Here is a 20,405-nt window from a genome sequence, read left to right as displayed (position 1 = left end):
AAGCGAGAGAGAGGCATGGGCATATATACACTACCAAACGTAAGGTAGATAGTGGGAAGCAGCCGCATAGCACAGGGAGATCAGATCGGTGCTTTGTGACTGCCTGGAGGGGTGGGATAGGGAGGGTGGGAGGCAGGGAGACGCAAGAGGGAAGGGATATGGGAACAGATGTACATGTATAACTGATTCACTTTGTTATAAAGCAGAAACTAACACACCCTTGTGAAGCAATTATACTCCAATAAAGTTGTAAAAAAAAAAAAAAAAAAGAATAAAGCATCAGAGCTTCCTTTACCTACTGGCCTGCCATGAATTCTAGCTAATCGACTGCAGAAGATGACAATAAACACAATCATCTAGATCAAGGATTTGTTGGGAACACAGTATAACATGAATTACCTTGTGCATGAGTTGTAGTTTTCAGTCTTAGAATGGAGAATTTACTTTCTTCTACATGTGTGAAGCAGATAACATCTTTTGAAAAAGTATTAGAACTTCAAAAAGAATTAGTTGGTGGACAAAAGCTATGGGTTTGTGGTTCTAAACAGGAAATCTGGGCAAGGCAAGAAGGAGGTGTCCACATGGGGTGGACGGGGTGCTGATGAGTCCACCAAGGTGCAGAGTTAAACCTCTGCCCTGCTGTGCATCTTGATTCTGGGCGCAAGATCAGATCTGTCTTTAAGGGGCAGATTCACTGAGCTGAGCTCACAGAAACGATGTGTAAAACCTGGAAGTCTGATTATTGATTTATAACAAGAAATATAACTGCTGAGGGGGACAGTCACCTGAGCCTTCTAGGTATCCGTTCTCCCTACTGGCAAGTCTGTGGATGCCCGGTTATGGTCAGAAAGCCCCTGGAGCCCTAACGAGGGGAACTGCCTCTAAGGTTGAATACATGGGTGTGTCCATCTTCAGACCAGGCTACTGGGCCTCAGGGGCAGACTCCTCGGGCCACGTGCGCTCTCCCGTGGTCAGTCCTTGGAAGGGCGACTGCCCTCACTCTCCTTTCTTCTGAGCCCACTCCCCGCTTTTATTGACAGCAAAGTCTTTGGGCCTGTGAGTCATTCATTTAAACGTGACTGCTTTAGGCTGTTCTATGTTTATTATGCAGTTCACAGCTAGGGAGGGTAATCTTATTTCCAAGTTATTAGAGGACAACTCTTCAGAGTACTGACAACATTGACCAGGATGGAGGTGGACACAGTTTTCTCCAGTCTCTTGGCGGGCAGTGTAATGCAGTAAGAAAAGCAGACCATGGTAGACCTGGATGCGAACCCTAACTCTGCTGCCTCCTGCTTGTGTGAACTTCACTCGACAGTTGTTAATTGAGTACCGATGATGTGACGGTCCCTGTGCCAAGGAGCAGGGATGGAGAAGCGCATAAGCCCGCAGTGCAGTGAGGGAGACTGGCGTGTGAAGAGCGGTGTCTCCGAAGCAATGCACAGGCCCCCAGCGGGTAAGAGCAAAGGCCAGAGTGGTTCTTAAGGAGAGGGGAGGGAGGGGAGGGTCAGCAAAGGCTCCATCAATGACAGAATGCTCCAGTGGAACGTGAAAGGAGAGTCCTCCAAGCAGATAAAGTGCTCAGCACTGGGGACATTGCAGGGACTTTGCCTTTCAGACAGTAGGTGTGGACAGGCAATGACAGACTTGTAAGGTAGAGGGTGTGTGTGTGTGTGTGTGTGTGTGTGTAAATGCCCGTGTGTATGCACGGTGGTCATATTGCATTCTGGAAGCTTGTTGAGGCCAGTATGGAGGACAGACAGAAGGACTGTGGGATGGAAGCAGGGAGACTGATAAGGAGATTGGATACTGTCCAGGCAAGAGCTGGGGCAGGCCTGAGCTGAGGCGGGAGCAGATGGGAGAGACTGAGTCAGACAAGGGAGGGGCTCTGTGGCTCGGTGTGGGCACGCGGCGAGGGCGAAGTCCATACTGGGTCCTGCTGCTCGCTGAGGTCAGGGACCCAGGAGGAGAAGCTGTGAGGGGTGGGGGGATGGAGAGAATTGTAAGATTTCCTCAACTTCAAGATGCCATGCTTTCTAAGATGCACCATTAAAAAAAAAAAAAACTACCACTGAGGAAGAAAACCATACTGCCGTGCCACAGATATACAGATATGCCTTGATTTCAGAGATGTTAAAATGAGAAGAAATGTGCATGTGTAAATGGGTGGAATAGGGTCTTTTGGACCAGGTGAATGTGAAGCACCCATGGGTCCCCGTGATGCCGCTGGAACACAGGGCCCAGAGCTCGGGAGCGAGGCCTGTGGCAGAAACACTGATGAGGGAGCCATCAGCACATGGCAGATGAAGCCAGGGGAGCACGTGGTGTGACTCCGAGCAAGCTGCTCAACATCTCCAGCCCAGTTTTCTTTTCTGTGTGGCACAGAGCTGTGGTGAAGTGATGATGCGTGTCAAGTGCCGACAGCGAGCCCTTCCAGCTCCGGCGGTGGGCGCTCCTGCCCCTGCTGTGTGCCTGAGGCTGCAGCCCTGGCATCCCCTGGTTAGTGCAGCAGAGGCAGTGCTGTGGGTCTGAGATGCTGCCTGCCAGCTGCCGCTGCTCCTCTCCCTGTGTCCCCGTGGCTGCAGCTGTGGCTGGGCCAGTCCATCCCAAACAGCAGGTTTGTGGCTCACCTAGTACCTCACCTCATCTTTACAGCTTTAGCTTTGTCACTCAGGAAAGGGGATAATGACAGCCAAAGCCAGCGCTGTTGTGGAGCACAATCAGTGAGTGCTTAACAAGTGCTTTCAGCAGTAACATACTGTCCGTCAACCGAGTACCGAAAGAGCCCCTGCAGGTGGCATGGGTACCTACCAAAGCACATCGAAGCCACTGTTGGCGATCACCCGCTCAGGCATGTACAGGGTGTGCAGCGGATCGATCAGGCCCAGTGTGGGTTTGATGGCTCGCGAAGCAATACCTAAGGCAGGGATTTTCAACAGAGGCTATAGGTACGGACACAATTTTTAAAAAATTAAATAACTTTAGGGTAACAAATTATCCTAAAAAAATTAAAATATGAGGGCTTCTCTGGTGGCGCAGTGGTTGAGAATCTGCCTGCTAATGCAGGGGACACGGGTTCAAGCCCTGGTCTGGGAGGATCCCACATGCCGCGGAGCAACTGGGCCCGTGAGCCACAAATACTGAGCCTGCGCGTCTGGAGCCTGTGCTCCGCAAAGAGAGGCCGCGATAGCGAGAGGCCCGCGCACCGCGATGAGGAGTGACCCCCACTTGCCGCAACTAGAGAAAGCCCTCACACAGAAACGAAGAGCCAACACAGCCATAAATAAATGAATAAATAAATAAATAAATAAAAAAAAAAAAAAAAAAAAAAAAAAAAAAAAAGAAACGAAGACCCAACACAGCCAAAAATAAATAAATAAATAAATAACTTAAAAAGAAAACACCATATGTCTCCAGATCTCATTAGCCTTTAAAAAAAAATTAAAATATGAGATAAGATTCATTCTCATATAGGGAGGCAGCAAGGAGCGGCGGGAAGAGATTTGGGGTCAGAAACCAGGTTTTTCAGCGGCCAAAGCCCCTTGCAGTTTACACGAGCCACTATACCCATGTCTTCCCAGCTCCAGGTTGAGTGACATCATCTGCTATGGCGGAGTACTTACACCGCACAGACACTCCAAATCAGGGCTTATTTACTTATTAAATTCTGGAGAGCTGGTTTACTAGCAAACCACTGGTTTGGGTCCTTGCTCTGTGATTTGCTGCACGTCTTTGGTACGTGTCTGGGCCTTTCTGAGTTCTCTGTAAGATTAGACTCTAATAACACAGGGCCTCCATCCCTCCCGGAGCTGTTGTAAGGATCACAGTAGATAATACGACAGGAAAGTCTTTAAAAAAATTTAAGGTCGAATTTAAATGCTGGTTTCTATTTTTATCGTCTTTAACAATGTCAAAGGATAATGTAGTTTAAAAAGAGAAGTTACCATAAATGTGCAGTTCAATGCCAATCTATTCCACTATGAAGGCCTGGAAGAAGGATATTGAACCAGACTCAAGGAGAGGGACATTTCCCCCACATTAGCTGAGAGTCAGAGAAGAAGACAGGATAAAGGTGACAAAGAAGGTAGAAAGCAGAATGGTGGTTACTTGGGAATGGGGCTGGAGGGATTGACTGGGAAGGAGCATGAGGGAACTTTCTGGAGAAGTGGGAATGTTTTGTATCTTGACTGGGGTGGTGGGTACCTGTGGTATATATTTGTCAAAACTCATCAAACTAGACTCTTAAAATGTATACATTTTATTATATAAAAGTTACACCTCAATGAAATTGAGTTAGAATGTAAAAAAGATGTCTAAGAAAGGGAATAACCATTTATCACTGATCTATAGTCACTAACTTGGGCAGAAAAATGGCCAATTAAGATTCATGGCATTTCAATAAGCTTTTGTAGGTAATTCTCAAAAACAAGTTTATTAGACTGCTTCATATTTTTTATATGTATGTGGGAAAAGAAAGAAAATGTGTCTATGTACATACCCTTTCCTTAACTCTGTAACTCCTTGAATTTTAAATATTAGGGTTAAAGAAAAGGGGGTGGAGTTAGTTGAAAGGTAAGAGAGAGAACTAAAAAAAAATTTTTATGGGCAAAGTTCTTACCAGTTTTTACTTTCAAGCGTTCATAGTCAAAAATGGCAACTCCAGTAGTTTCACTCCCAGTTCCTGAGGTAGTTGGGACTTGAACAAAAAAAATGTCAATTTTAATAAAGCATCTAAATAAAGGTCAGTGGAGATAATTAAGTCTTAGGAAATAAAGAGCAAGGTCAGAGGAGAAAGCTTTGCTGCGCTTGTTTGCTCACCTGATGTCTGTATTTGTATTAACATGCATGTATGCTTAACGTGTATGACTGTGTCTACATTAACATGTGAGTAACAGGTCTGATGCCTGTGTTGGCATTAACATGCCGGCATCCGTGTTTAACATATGTGTGTGATGGCAGTGTCTGCATCAATATGCATGCATGTTTAGCATGTATGTCCATGTCTGCATCAACATGCATGTAAACCTAACATGTATGTGCACTTGATATGTGTGCACTGTGTTAGCACGTATGTTTGATGTCCGTATTGGCACTAACACGTGTGTACGCCTAATATGTATGCATGATGTCCATGTCTTTATTACACACGTGTGTTTAACGTGTATGTGTGATGTCTGTTTCTGTAATAACAGGGAGGAGTTCTGGGAGCCTCGGGCTCCTCTAGCGTCAGAGCTTAAGCAGCTGTAGTTGGGAATTCAAAAGCAGGCCTCTCGGCCTCTCTGGGAAGAAAACTCGTATTTGCCGTCTCTAAAAGACATCTTTATTCCCCCTTGGCAGCAAGAACAGTAACACTGTGCCTTTGCCGGACTCTGCGGTTTTGTAGTTCTGTCAAGTTTCTAAACTTTACTAATCACCCCTCTGTGGGATGCTGACACAGCTTCACCGGAGGGTTCCATTTGCCAGACATCAATTATGCTGCTCCCTGCTGATCACTCATTCACGTCAAAGCGGTTCATCTGCTGTCGACTCACTCCCGCCCCATCACAGGGCCCGTTCACAGTGGGAGTACGAGGGCAGGAGGAGAGAGAGGACAGGACTTGACACGGATACCTTCCTGGGGGTGGGGGTGGTGGGATGAACTGGGCGGTTGGGATTGACACGTCTACACTAATATGTGTAAAATAGATAACTGATAAGAACCTGCGGTATACAAATAAATTAATTAAATTAAATTAAATTTTTAAAAAACCTGATATTTTCCAGCTAGTACATTTTAGCTGTAAGACTTTAGACAGTGATATGCTGACAGCCATAAAATGGGAGGGAAGACAAGACAGAAAGATCCCAAGGTCCGTGTGGAACAGACAGGCGATCCTAATTTGGATGTGCATGTCTGTGCTCTGGCAGCCACAGAGCAGGTGTTGCCCAGAGTGACGAGGCCACGCTGGCCACATGTCCCGGGGCAGAGACAAAGCCCCAGGTCAGCTGAGGAGCCATTAGGTGGAAGAAAGGGTTGAGTCAACATCAGAAAAATAAAAGGGAACGTTCCCCTTAGACTCCACAGTGGCTGGCAAAGTGGGACAAAACCGAGAGGGGCTCAGAAGACAAACCTGCCCACAGGAGGATCTAATAATCTATAGACGATGACCTTCCCTTCTCTTCCACATAGTGACTTCATTGCTTAACTCTGCAAACTTTCCTACTACTGACCCAAATTTTCTCTGTCTGTGCAATAATGAAACTCAGAATTTTAAAGATGAATGAATTGCTCACTGTTTCGATCTCCAAACAAGGTACTATATGGAAATGAAGAAATCAGGAAACTTTGGAAAACATACACCCCAAAATTACTGGCTTGTGTCTTTCCTGAGGCCTTTTGCCAGTTGCAAAATAAAAGAGACAAACAGTCTTTACCTGCAATCAGAGGCTTAAGAGGCGCAGTCACAGGCTTTCCCTTCCCAATGGGGGCATTGACATAGTCCAGGAAATCAGAGTCAGGGCTGGATGCATACAGATTAGCGGCTTTGCAGGTGTCTATGGTGGAGCCGCCACCCATGGCCACGTAGGCATCAAAAGCTCCCCTTCTGGCAAATTCAATAGCTTCCATGAAGCTTGGAGAAGGGAAAATAAAGGCCATATGTCGGGTTTTTCAGAAATAAATTGCCGAGCCATTAAATAAGGCCTGGGGCAAGTTTCAATCAACATTGGTATGTGTTGACTTCTGCTTAAAGTAAATTTAATGACAATCAAAGAATACCTTCTATCGGTTGGTTCCACCCTCACATTATCATAAACCTTAAAGTTTATGCCATTCTTCACTAAGGAATCCATCACTGTCTGTACAGGAGGGAGTTGGGAGAGGTTCTTGTCTGTCATCAAACAAACATTTTTAGCACCCATGTTTTGTAGGTCCTACAGTAACAAAAGTAATGTATAAGTTAGGTTTGATTACACTAGATACTTCTGGCAAACTTAACATTGAGTCCAAAACAAAAGACTCAACTGCTGTCAATTTGTATTTGTTTTAAAATACACAGGGACTTCCCTGGTGGTGCAGTGGATAAGGCTCTGCACTCCCAATGCAGGGGGCCTGGGTTCGATCCCTGGTCAGGGAACTAGATCCCACATGCATGCTGCAACTAAGAGTTCGCATGCCACAACTAAGGAGCCCGTATGCTGCAACTAAGACCCGGCGCAACCAAATAAATAAATATGTTTTTAAAAAAGCCTAAATAAAATAAAATAAAATCAATGTAACGTTTATAGTAGAAGACTGTAGAAATCTTAAATACTTGCCATGCCCACTTCCTTTGTAACTCCTGCTCCATATCTAATATTTGAAACAGCCATCTGAAAATAAAAAAAGATTTAGGTGATGGGTGTTTAGGGAGTTGGTCATTTCACTTCTAAAACCCTGAAATGGTTCCCCATTGTCTAGAGAATAAAGTATACATTCCCCAGCATGGCCTTCTAGGTCATCACATCTGGCCTCACACTCATCATACTTCTTTAAGCAAACGTTGGCTCCAGTCACACTGGAATTATGTATTTTTTCCCAAATATATCATAATCTCTCAATTGCTCTCTCAGCTTGAAATGCTTGCCTCTTCTTGCCTCCACACTTAAATGAACAAATATTTTCCTATTTTCCAACGTAAATGGTGTCATCTTTGTGTAGTTTTAGTGCCTTCATTCACTCCTCCAACCATTCATCTATCCAACCACCCTTGCATGCGTGTATCCATCCATCCATCCATCCATCCTCCCATCCAGCCAACACTACTGAGTGTCTGCTATGTTCCAGGATGTGCTAGGCTCTGGTAACACAACTATGAACAAGAGAAACATGGCCTCATAAAGTTTACAGCTGAGAGAAGAGCTTTTATACCAATGCATGATGGGTCGCTTTTGGCCTGAAGACTTGTTTGATCGATGTTTGATGGATGTTATGTTTAAATTTCTTCTCTTTTTTTTTTCTTGGTTTCGATAATGACTCTTATTATCTAATTAAAAATAAAAAGCAATGTGACCATCTGGATTTCTATCTCTCTTGAATCATCGGGCAGCACCGGGCTGCATTCCGGTGTGGCTGCAATCACAGGGGGCTGAGGGCAGGCTGCACCCTTGAGATGGGCCTGTGCTCTCAGCAAACTCAGCACCGTCCTCCCCTAGCCTGCTCCTGGAATGACTGTCGGGCCTCTGGTCACATTTTAATTTATGACCCCTGAACTAGGAGGAGACAGGGATTTATACAAATAATTATATAATTACAGTATGATAAAAATTCATCGGAATTAACTGTTCTGTTATTCTTGCTTCAACCAATTACTTGAACCTCTTTTGGGGTTGTTATAATCACAAAACTAAAGGAGATTTATCATACAACATATAAGTTGGAGAGTTCGTAGAACTGGGAATTTGCTCTATTTTAATGGCTGTACAGAAAACAGTATTCTACACATTACTCGTGTTATCAGAAGATTTATATTCCATTATCCTGACAAAGTACTTTGCTAAATAGGTGCTGATCAAATAATAAGGTCAGGGAACATCTATTAATAACAGACTTCAAGTGAGATAATAATGCATTAGCAAAATACTCTGACTGTATTTCTTTCAAGTCATTCATAAAAGAAAGAAAGAATGATTAAATCTACCTCAAAGGCATAATCTGTTGTTTTCCCAGAAGGTGAAAGTGCAGGAGCTAGAAATGTAAAAATTAGCATCAGAGTAGGCCTCAAAAACAGAGCAAAAATTTTGTCATTTGATAGTGAATTGGATTTTCAGCAGTGAATATAAACATTTCCCTTGAAGCCTTACCTAAAATACATTTTTCAGGTTTCATTGTTGCCTATTAGATTAAAATTAAAACCTGCATTTTAAGAGAATGTTATGCTAGCTTGATGCAGATTGTGTGAAAATAAAGTTACTTAAAATCTTTTCTCCGTTGAAATTAAGATATACTTTTGAAAACATAATGTGTAAAAATCCACTAGAAAAAAATCCTCTAGACTCTAGAGTTCAATTATTATTAGGGAACAACTATTAGTAAAGTCATTAATTAGAGTCCTGCTTACACTTCTTATAGCAACTGTAATAATTTATTTAAATTAAGATTTTCTCTATGGGGGTACTTATCACAGTGAGATATTTATATTTCTCAAGCTTATACATGTAAACTATTTAGTTTTCTTTGGGAAATTTAAAAATTTTTATAAACTGATATTTCTTTACAAAATATCAGGTTTAGTTATGGCAAAAATGATTTTCTGTTATATTGGAACAATAAGAGGGCTCTACTTAGTGGGTTTTATCTTTGTTTTCATCTATTTATTTTAACAGTCTTTCAATAAGATTGAAAAAAGTCTACAGAACAATTTTTATTACCTTTTTTTTTTTTTTTTTTTACAAGACAAAGAGACCACAACGGGACAAAAATCTACCTTTGGCAAGGGTATCCTTAATCATAATCCAAATTTCTTTGATCTCAACAGGCTTTAAAGAAATAATCTATTACTCCTGTTACTAAAATTTAGGAAAAGACATAAATTGGATCCTAGAAAACACTGAGATTATCTTTCTCTAAATTACTAATTTTATAGCCCCAAATAGGAAAATTACTGATTCTTTGTTGAAACCAATTAAGAATTGCAGAAAATCAGCTGAAGACAAAATTCTGCATGTGTCCATGAGGGCCTGGAAGGCACGGCATGCTTCTGCTTAGTGGATGGCTGTTAATGACTGGGGCGGGGTGGGGGAGGTCCCTTGGCTGATCCTGAAGGATGAGTCAGTCTCTAGGCAGGAAAAAGCCCTCAGTTAGTTACTCTATCTGTTCTAATCCCAACAGCCTTTTTTGTGAGTTTCTGCTTAGGATCCTGTGTGGGCAGGCCCCTCCCTTCCATCCCTTACCACTGTTTAGATTTGACCTTTTCTCCTAAGAGGTGAAATCTGTTTTTGTGTCAGTATAATTCATGTGACATTCTGAGGACACGTTGAAGCTACAATGAGCTGCCCACTGCTCTGTGGACAATGGAGTTGGTAAGAATTAAGATGTTTGTAGGAACTGAAAACTTTTGTCATTTTTAATTATTAAGAAATAGAGTGTTATTTTAAAAATTGATCCAAACAAATTTTTTCCTTCTGGGAACCGCATTGTTCTTCAGACTCTTCTTTGGGGATGTATTAGCACCTTTCAGAGATTGCATCTTGATTAATTCTGTTTGATGAACTCAGACAACCCTAAAATCCTATTTATGTCACCACTTCTAGCTTTGGCAAATAATTCTGTTTAAAATAGAAAGACATTGTAAATAGCATTAAATACATATTTGAGCGAAAAACATAATCAGTAGCATACATTCAGCTGAGATAGTATAATTAGAACTGCATACTACCAATTTCAAGTGAAAATTTTCACCAATCTTCCTATCACATGCCTTGATTCTCTTACTTTACAGTTTGCCCAAATGTATTGCCAACAGTGGAAACTGAAATTGTGGCCAAACACAAAATGTATTATTACCTTGGGAGTAAGTATGAGAATGACTTGGGCACTGGCATCTAGGGAAACGAAAAGAAAAAGTAGCGTGAAACCAGAAAACCGGAATATAAGAAGCCTTAAAGTAACACACATTGCATTCTGGTCTTAAGAGGCTATCAGAGTAGTAGCTACGGCAAACACCCCACGATAGAAAAAGCCAGAAATCACCATGGACAAAAAGTTGACTCAGAGTCTTCCCAGCATTGTAGGATCGTTCTTCCACTTATTTCTCAAGCTGTAGTTAAATGCGGGGAGCTGGGATGAGCGCTCTGGGGCTACAGGAAAGTTTAAGGGAGGGTGCCCCGCCCCCGTCCCCACCGGCAGGCCAGGCGAGGCCCCGGGGCGGGCGCTGGACTCCCTCCGGCATCGCCCGAGGGCCTCTCCGGCCGGGCACCCGAGGCCTCGCTGCGCGCTCTCCCAAAAGACTTCTGTCCGCTTCCCGGCTTCATCGGGTTGATTCCCGGCGGCCGCTGCTGCCTCGGGACCTACATGAACGCAGCAACTCGCAAACCCATTCTGGCGACTCCGGGGGACGTGAGGAACGGGCGCGGAGAGCTATAGGACTGAGGCCTTGGCTTTTTGCTGGCTGTCCACTGGAGACTGCCTTCAGTTCCTAGATGGCCCCTGGAATTCCTGGGCCAGCAAGGCCACTTGCTTCATCAAGTCAGCAAGGAGAGTCTCCAGAGCGAACCTGCTAGCAAGATGGAATCTCATATAACGCAAGGCGTACACAGAGGAAGATCATGTGAAGGCGCAGAGAGAAGACGGCCATCCACAAGCCAAGGAGAGAGACCTCAGAAGAAACCAACCCCGCTGACACCTTGATCTCAGACTTCTAGCTTCCGGATTTGTGGAAGAATAAATTTCTATTGTTTAAGCCACCCCCGCCAGAAAGATGGGGTCTCAGCTCTTCCTAGGTTAGGAGCTTTGGCCAAATTGACCCAGTGTAAACTACTCGCACCCCATCCCCCCATCCTTCTCCCCCGGAACTTCCCGTGTTATTTTCCCGTTGTCTTCAGGGTGTTTCGTCTTTCTTCCAGCAGCCTTTGGGCCGTTTCCTCCGGAAGCCCTCAGTGGGCCTGCAGGCCACCCTGGTCATCACCTCGCGCCTCCGTCCCTTCTCGGCTCCGCCTGCTCGGCCCCTCCCCGGCCCCACCCTCCGAGTCCGCATAAATTACTGTCACACCTACTGTCACACCTGTCACCTTCTTCTCGCCGAATCCCTCACCCCGGCTCAGTTCTCAGTCCGCTCCTCTACGGATTTCCCACGCCCTCCTCTTTCGAGACTTTTCGCTCCCTTGACCTCCGTATCCCTTCCTGTCCTGGTCGCCTCCGATTTCTTGGGCGGTCTCTTCTCCGGCTTCTCTTCCTGCTGTTCGCCATCCGACTGAGCCTCGCAAAAGGGTTTATGTTTCTCTCTGTTGCCCAGAGACCCTGTCCCGGTGGGTCCAGTAGGTACGTGCGTGCATACCACCCCCCTGCCCCCGCCTGCAAACTTAGAATGAACACATCTGAGGGGGAAAAGGGGGAAGGAAGGAAAAGGGTTAAACTCAGTGACGGGCAAGATCTCAAAAATTGTGAATTAAGTGAAAACGGGCGTGGGCGGGTGTGCGCGCCACCATGAGCCGAGACTGCCATCTGGTGGGCACGGCTGAGAACGCCACGTGGAATGGTTCCCCAACAGCATCCCGGCGGGTCTGAGCCATTTGCCGGCTCCCGCAGGAAAACCGGTATTAGGCAAGGCCCTGGCGTTGTCCTTCACAAGGCACTACTTTCGAGGTCTTTCCCTGCTTTACGCCCCTCCAGGACAAGAAAAGAGACTCAAAGGGAAGGAAAAATCCAGACTTGAAGCTATCCAACACGAAGGACTGTGGGAGCACAGGCTTCCTTCCACCCATCCCCTCTTCTCTTTTTATTATATATTTTTCAAGTTTTCAGGCTGCCTCAATTCATCATTCCTACTCCTTAGTTGTGGTCTGAATCCCACCCCCTCTTGCTTTCTTGGGACCTCCCTCTGTTCTGTATGTCCTAGCCTTCCCCCTTACTTGATCCTTGTCAGCATATTTAAGAGTTTCATGCTTAAAACTCTCAACCTCTTAACCCCTCTGGCTTGCTTGCTCACCTCTGGTTCTCTCCTCCTCGCCTACATCCACTGACTCCATTTCCTTTTCTCCCACGCATCCTTGGCCCCCTGAAATCCGCAGGGTTAGAGCAAGGCTCTTATCTACCCGCCATCTGGCTCTGGCACGATTATTCTGGCTTCCCTCCTGGTATTATTAATAAACTGGCCACGGTCTTAGCAAAGGCCAACCTCTCCCCTGTGCACTAAACGTCAGCCCTGCTCAGCGACTCAAAACATCACTACCAACGGTTCTTCCTTTCCTCTCCTGCGTCATCAAAATCCCCCTCCCCCCAAATCTGATCCATCAGTAGGAAAGTGTTGACTTCCGCATATTAGACCAACCGTCATCCAACAACTGTAGTCCCTTCAGCCGACTACACCTGCTCTCCCCAATTTCTCTTCTCCCATTCTCTCTGGAACATCTTCCAATGAGCCTTTGCCCCATGTCTCCACTGACAAACTTACCAGGTCACTAAGGCCCTCCCCTTGGTGCTAATACACCAACCACTCAGTTCTCAGTTCAGACCTGTCATTTGCATCCTCCCGTTCACTCCCTCCTCCCTGGAAATACTTTCTTCCCTTGGTTTCCAGGACACAATTCCCTGGTTTTCTTCTTACTGCACTGGCTGCTCCTGGCCTAGTTTCTTTTCATGCTCTTGACTCTAAATGCTGGAGGGTCCCAGCGTTCAGCCCGTAGCTCCTTCTCTTTTCTTTCCACACTCACTCACTCCCTGAGTGACCTCACCTGGTCCCCATGGCCTGGATCACCTTCTATGTTGATGACTCCCACTTTAATCTTTCTGTTTAGACCTCTCTCCTGAACTCCAGAATCAACTTCCTACTCGACATCGTCACTTGAATGTCTATTAGGTGTCTCACATTTTCCCTGAGACTCAGCTCCTGGTCTTCCCCTCAAAGCCTCTTCCTTATCCCAGCTTAATGACAACTTCAACTTTGGTTGTTTAGGCCAGAAACCTTAGGGTCATCCTTGGCCACCGCGACATGCCCACCGTGTCTCTGGCCTCATCTCCTCGCTCAGTCTGATCCAGACACCTTGTTTTGACACCATGCCAGGCATGCTCCACCTCCAGAGACGTCCCCAGAGAGCCATGTGGCTTGCACCCACCTTTCACTGGTCCTTCTGCAACAGTTACTTCCCCAGTGAGTGTGCTGAGCTGAGCCCCAAAGCTGTTCCGGTCCTAATCCCTGGACCCTGTCAATATTACTTTGTGTGGCAAGAGGGACTCTGCAGATGTGTTAAGGATCTTGAGATGGAGAGATTATCCGGGATTATCTGAGTGGGCCCTAAAGGTAATCACGGTGTCCTTCTGAGAAAGAGGCAGAGGGAGATTTGACACAGAAGAAGGCAATGTGACCGCTGAAGCGAGATGCTACGTTGCTGGCTGTGAAGATGGAGGAAGGGGCCACCAGCAAAGGAATGCAGGCGCTGCAGCTCTAGAAGTTGTTAAAAGCAAGATAATGGACTCTGCCCTAGAGCCTCTGAAGGGAATGTGGCCCTGCCGACACCTTGATTTGGGCCCAGGAAGACTGATTTTGGACTTCTGAACTCCAGAACTGTAAGATAATAAGTGTGTGTTGTTTTAAGCCATTAAGTTCATGGTAATTGGTTACAGCAGCCACAGGAAACTGTAAGTAGTTGAGGTGTTCTCTGTCTTTAAAATAGCATCCTCTCCTCCAACACCCCATCCCCCTTTGCTTTCTCTTTCTCTTTAGTACCTAGCTGCATCAAATATACTCTAAGTTTTACTTACTAGTTTATTGTTTATTATCTGCCCTGACTGACCACCACCCCCCACCCCACCCCCCGCCGCCACACACACACGCACTTAAGTCCCACGGATGTTAGGCTGCTTGGTTCCCTGCGGTACCCTGGGGACGAGAGCACTGCAAACTGTCCTTCCCTCCTTCCCTTCCGTCCCCCCACCTCTTTGGTCACCCCTCCTATCCTTTAATGCTGGTTCCTTTTCCAGCAGTCAGAGTGCAAATCATGTGCAAATCCAGGTGCCTAAAGAGGCCAGCAGGTAACAGAAATGAGGCCAGAGCAGCTGGCCGTCAGCACAGCTGCTGTGTGTGTGGACTGAGTGGTGGGCTGCCCTGGGGCGGAGGGAGTTGTCTCTCAGGAAGCTGGAGTGCTGCCCTGTCCAAAGCAGGTGGGCACAGCTTCACCTCAGCTCTGGCAGACTTTCCCCGGGCTAAACGTGGGCCCAATGATACCATTTCCCAATTTTCCAAGATTTTTACCTGCAATCTCTTTCTACATGGGATTAAAAAAAAAAAAATACAAAGAACAAAGCACCACACAGTGCTGCTCCCCAGGACTTCATCCTCAGCCCTTTTCTTCTAGGAATACAGTTTGTCAAGGCCTTTGCTTCTACATCCATGGTGTCAACTGCCCTCTATATATGGATGTGTTTCCAACTCGCTTCTGTGCTCCAGAACAATGTATTCAATTACCTGCTCGGGGTCTTCACCTGGATGTATGTGAGGCATGTCCAACTCAAAATGATTACCATCTTCCTCCTAAAGTTTACAGTCCCTACGTTGGTAAATGGCCCCACTGTTTACCGATGCCCCAGCCAGAAACCTCCACTTCTCCTGTCTCACTAATCAGATACAAAATCCTGCTGATTCTAACCAATTTTTCTTACACCTCCATATCTCTTACATCTACTCTCTTGTACCAACTGCCGCTCCTTGGTGCCTTTTAGCTGGAGCCTGACAATTACCTCCAGTCTTTCCTCTCCACTGCCACCAGAAAGCTTCAGCTTAATTCTAATCATGCCACCCTCCTTTGCATGCAGCTATTCCAAAAACACATTCTACATGACATTGGTTCCAAGGGATATGAATGGGGTTGCTTGATAAAGAGTTCTGTGATGACACAGGTTTAGAACAAAGAGTTTAAATACAGCTTTTTGTTTCTTTTCTTCCCTGCAGGAGTTCTCAGTGCCCTTTGTGTGCTGACGTATATCCTGACTCTCCATAGGGTGATGCAGCAGTTGGTTAGTTTCCCAAGCTTATCTGGCCATGGGATTCTTTTTTCATGGGGTATCTCAAAGAGTATGTTTCACAGTGAGGACTATTGCTTCAACAGCTTTCTATTATCTACAGGACACAATTAAAATTCCTTAGCATAGGACTGAGAACAAGGACAGTGAAGCCAGAACACCTGGGTCCAGATTATGGGTGTGCCACTGCTTAGTGTATGACACTGGGCAAATTATTTTTCTCCATGCCTTTATTTCTTTATCTGTAATAGAAGGATAATAATACAGCTTGGCATAGCGTTGCCGTAAGGATTAGAGTTAGTAGTAGTAGTACATGTAAAGTGTGTAGGACAGCGCCCTGTGCTTGGTAAGTGCCCAGTAAATTTGGCTATTTTCTAATTCATGGTCTTTCGCCATCTGTTTTTTCTTTCCTCACGTCCTCCTATCATGGTAGGTCCAGTCTTTAGCTACTTTTAGATCCTGGAACTACGGCTTTTGCCTCTGGTGTTGCTCTTCCCTTTGCCTGAAATTCCTCTCTAGTCCCCTCCTTTCCCCCTATTTATCTCCACCTGTTAGCTCATTTTTTCCCCCTGTGTTCCCAGGCGGACTTGTGCACCTGCACATTCAACAAGTATTTATCAGGCAGCTACTATGTACCCGGCATTTCTGGAGGGCGAGTCAGACATGTCATAACGTTTAATACCCTGACTGCCCTGTACATGCCGGGGAGTCAAGCTCCTGGTGATTTCTCTCATCCCTCTCTCTTCTACAGCCTCTGTCCGCTGTATTCTGTAGAGGCCCGTTTCACTCCTGTCCGCTCATGCAATTCCCTGCTAGACTTTGCTGCAGAGTCTTTCGTCTTTGTATCCCCGGCACCTAGAATAGTTTTGGGCACATTACATACACCCGATACATATGTGTTGACTGGATACATGCATTTCTCTGGGTCACTGTTCCAAGCTCTCCGCTGCCTGCGTAGATCTGGGATCAGGCGCTCTCCTCTCTGGGCCTTACTTTCCTAAACCGCAGATCAGGCAGAGGAAAAGCAGCCTCATCGCGCCGCGCTTGGCCGGTTGGCTGCTTGGCACACAGACAGCGCCGTCCAGGCCGCCGCGCACTGCGGTACCCGGTCCCCAAATTCTCGAAAGTGACACGACGAAGAACGTGCCAGCCCGGGCGAGTTGCTCCCCGGGGGCTGCGTGGGCTCGGCCGCACCCTCCGATCCCCTGCCCGCCAGCGCGCGCCGCCCGCACTCACGCTGCGCGTTGCAGTTGCCTCAGCAAGTGCGCGACCCTTTCGCGAGAAGCGGCCATGGCTGCGCGGAGTGCTCCTCTCCGCGGCCCCGCCCCCTCCGCCGCCGGCCAATCCCGGCCGCCGCCTCTCCTCCACCGCCCCCCCCCGCCCCGCCCCGCCGCGCCGCGGTCTCCGGCCCCAGCGACAGCCCTTGGCGGAGGACCATTTTCCCACCAGTCGGAACTACGACTGCCCCAGCTGCAAAGTCTCACCGTCCACCTTTGAAATTGCCACACAGGTAACTGCTCCGTAGGGATGTGGGGTACTTTCCTAAGTCTCTATATAAAACGCTCTATTTCACAAGTCGGGGACGTGGGGAAAGGGAGAAACAAGGGCATTCTTTTTCCACTCTGACTCCTTTAAAATGCTATTTTGGCTTCTCAAGAGTATTTTCAGAATAAATTAAGACACTGCATTTAAATTTGTTTTAATGGTAAACAAGAACTTTGCAAAAAGCCCGAGGGTTTTGTTTTTTACAAGGCCAGTATTAGTGTCCAACTGCTAGATCAAGTCACAAAACAAAAGCCAGAAAAATTCCCAAACAAAACAGTAACAACAACAAAAAATCCGGGACAGTTGAGAAGAATTTAAAAGGTGTTAAATGGTCTATGACTGGTTTGGCTTTTGATGAAGTCGTTCAGGATACCAGTAAAATGGTTTTATCAGTAGTTAAAAAGTTTCCACGGTTCCGTGGGAAGGGAGGGCCAGGGTTTAGCAGCTCCAAGTTTCCAGGTCCCAGTGGAAACAATGATCAATGATGGCAGAGTTAACTTTATCACAAAGTATTTTAAGACAGTAACAATTGAACATCTGTGTTTTAGTAACCTATTATGAAATCTGAATTAATCTTTTCTTTCATAGCAATTTCTAAAAGTAACAAAGATGAGACAACAGTGAAAAAATGAGAGACAAACGATCTCTCAATTTTAATTTCCTATCAATTGTCAGACCAAAAAGCAAGAGTAGCGTGGCTCCTCAGACCTATAACAGCAGCAAAAAAGCACTAACCACCCCCCCAACCATTCTAGATGTACTATGAATCCTTTTCAGGAGATATTTATTTTTACAAAGATGAGTTACTGATATCAATTAGGGAAGGAGACCCACAATAGCTGTAAACATTTCACCTCCTAATCACACCAGCTCAGGTCAATTTGACAAATGAATCAAAAGATAATGTTCCAAGTAAAAACTTTGTGAGTTTCCTTCTCTCTTCCCCAAACAGACCTACTTGAAGCTTTAAAAAAACTGGGGACATAAATGTTGCTAAAGCTTTAAGTATAAAATTAGGATTAATAAGGATTATTACTATTACTTAGTGAAGCCCCAATTTATCATTTACAGCAAATTAATGTTTTCAGTGTTGAAAGAGGCACCAGTTGTACTACACTTTCAATATTATATCTGATACCAAAAGAAGTATGAGCTTTTCTAATAAAAGTGGTCTCACTGAAATCATAATTCAGCTGCTATGTTTTCTAGAAAGTAAATGAAAATAATCTGTGCCAGGTATCCAGGTCACAAGCTTTACTTAAGATTTGTACCAGTAGCCAAAAAGTTAAAAGCAACTTTACATAGACACTTTTATTAAATAACCTTTACAACAGTTCTGAAAATGTAACCTTTCTGTCCCTCTCCTTTGATAAAGACACAAGCTTGTTATCAAAATAATGCAGATACCAATCTATTAAAAGTCTCTGAAATATGACCAACTCTCTCCCTTACACCCCATCCAAAGTTTTAAGAGAAAAAAAAATGGCTGTTTAAAAACAGAACTCACTCCTAGTTTAAACAAATTCTTTCCAATTCGCATGTCCTTAAATACATCCTTTAATCTCCAGCAAAAGTTTTGGCTGTGGGAAATGCATTAATTTGTCGAATCAAACATGTACAACCATCTTCAGAGGAGGGCAAGCCTAGCCCTTTAACCTGAAGCTCGATGCAGGCAGCGGCCCCATCTTCTGTATCCCCCTACTGTACCTAGAACTTAACATTAAGTACAGTTCTTGGTTTACAAGCAGGTCCGAGGGTGAAATTTACTTCCTCCTCTTTCCTCCTTGGTGTTGCCCTCCCTTTCTCTTGCCACTCAAGCCAGGACGCCCGGAATTCATCTTGCCTCCCACGCCCCCTTTCCTCTTACCCCCAGGACCCTGTCGGCCCCCCTTTCTCTTGCCCTTTTGACTCATTTTCCTCCTCTTAGCCGCCTCTTCCTGGTCCTCCTCCCTCATCTGCTTATTGGTGGCCCTCGTAACGTCCAACTGAGGCTTCTTGCTGTTCATTATTCGCAGCATCTCCAACTGGCTCTTTTTCTCGGCTGCAAAGTCCCCGAAAAGAGGCTGAAACTTCCTCTTCTTTCCAGAGCCCCGGGGCGCCTTCTCCTTGGGCAGGAGCTCCTGGAAGCGCCCCACAGAGGCGGTGGAGACCTTGGCCACCTGCACGGCGCGGCCCAGCTCCTCCTTACTCTGGTGTCCGGTAGGGTGCATGCCGGCCGCGCTGGGCAGCTGCATCTTGTGCGCGCGGGCCAGGTTACGCAGCCTGTTCAGCTCGTTCTTGGCCACCCGTTCCTTCTTAGCTTGAATCCGCTTGGCGAACTGGTCCTCCATGGGGTCGGCATTCCCGGGCACCTCGATTAACCATTCCTTGGTGTCGTCGCGGGCGCGCTGGTAGCCCCAGCGGCGGCGCCACTGGCCGCTCCCCTCGTCCCACACCAGATTGGTCTTCTTCTTGGGACGGATGCCCTTGAGGCGCGCAAACTGCTGCCAGCGTGTAAGCGGCCGCGGCCGGGGCACAGGCTTCTCGCGCGGCAGACGAGTGGTGGGCTCCGGCAGCTGCGCCACCAGCGCCTCCTCCACACGATCGGTGGGCAGCTGCCACAGCTGGTTGATGAGCAGCTGCGTGTTGTCCCGCGCCAGGGCCCGCAGCTCGGCCTCCTGCGTGGGTCCCGCGTGCCGCAGCCCGGTCGGAGGGTTCCGGTCCGAGGCCAGCAGGTTACCCAGGTCGAACTCCAGCTCCAGTTCCTTGTGCACCGTGATGCGCTGCAGCTTCTCTGCCTCGTCCCGCTCCGCCTTTGCCAGCAGCTCCTCCACGCTCTGACCCTCCATGGCTCCGGCTCGGCTCCCTCTCTCTGGGAGACAGCTGCAACCACTTCTCTGCCAGGTAGGTTCAAGCCCCGGCACTACAACCACGTGCGGTCGCCCAGACGCTCGTCCCGGAAGAGAAAGCTCCGCTTCCGGGACACCCGGAAGGGACTCATAATGCCGGCGACCCAAGGAAAGGCCGGCAGAGGGCGGTGTTGGAGAGCAAATGGGATAGAGGCGGCCCTTGGGCTCGAGCCCGGATGTAGGCGGAGTAGGCGCGCGGAGTCCAGTTTGCGGTGCATGTTTTGGGGGCCGCAGATTAAGGGGGTCCCGGAGCGACTGTGTTACAGTTTAAGTGTAAGTCA

At 46.6% G+C, this 20,405-nt stretch overlaps 2 protein-coding genes across 2 annotated transcripts in view; both read right to left on the bottom strand.

The window, feature by feature from the left end:
• ADHFE1 (alcohol dehydrogenase iron containing 1) overlaps positions 1-10,890 on the bottom strand; it is a 28,382-nt gene extending 17,492 nt beyond the window's left edge. Inside the window, exons 1-9 of the mRNA XM_079722369.1 lie at positions 10,709-10,890; positions 10,523-10,560; positions 8,658-8,704; positions 7,889-8,003; positions 7,297-7,350; positions 6,758-6,912; positions 6,415-6,611; positions 4,619-4,696; positions 2,812-2,917 (exon numbers count right to left, since the gene is read on the bottom strand). Coding sequence (XP_079578495.1) covers positions 2,812-2,917; positions 4,619-4,696; positions 6,415-6,611; positions 6,758-6,912; positions 7,297-7,350 — 590 coding nt within the window. The 5' untranslated portion in view covers positions 7,889-8,003; positions 8,658-8,704; positions 10,523-10,560; positions 10,709-10,890. The remainder of the gene's footprint in view (positions 1-2,811; positions 2,918-4,618; positions 4,697-6,414; positions 6,612-6,757; positions 6,913-7,296; positions 7,351-7,888; positions 8,004-8,657; positions 8,705-10,522; positions 10,561-10,708) is intronic.
• Positions 10,891-18,538: 7,648 nt separating this feature from the next.
• RRS1 (ribosome biogenesis regulator 1 homolog) lies at positions 18,539-20,064 on the bottom strand (the record flags this gene model as incomplete). Its single annotated transcript, XM_079722749.1, has 1 exon — positions 18,539-20,064. One exon carries the CDS (start codon positions 20,062-20,064, stop codon positions 19,000-19,002), a length of 1,065 nt encoding a protein of 354 aa, XP_079578875.1. The 3' UTR covers positions 18,539-18,999.
• Positions 20,065-20,405: the final 341 nt, after the last annotated feature.

Source organism: Hyperoodon ampullatus, assembly GCF_949752795.1.
Source record: "Hyperoodon ampullatus genome assembly, chromosome: 17".
Classification (NCBI taxonomy): domain Eukaryota; kingdom Metazoa; phylum Chordata; class Mammalia; order Artiodactyla; family Ziphiidae; genus Hyperoodon; species Hyperoodon ampullatus.
Note: the sequence above shows the minus strand (reverse complement) of the source record. Positions and strands in the feature narration are given on the sequence as shown.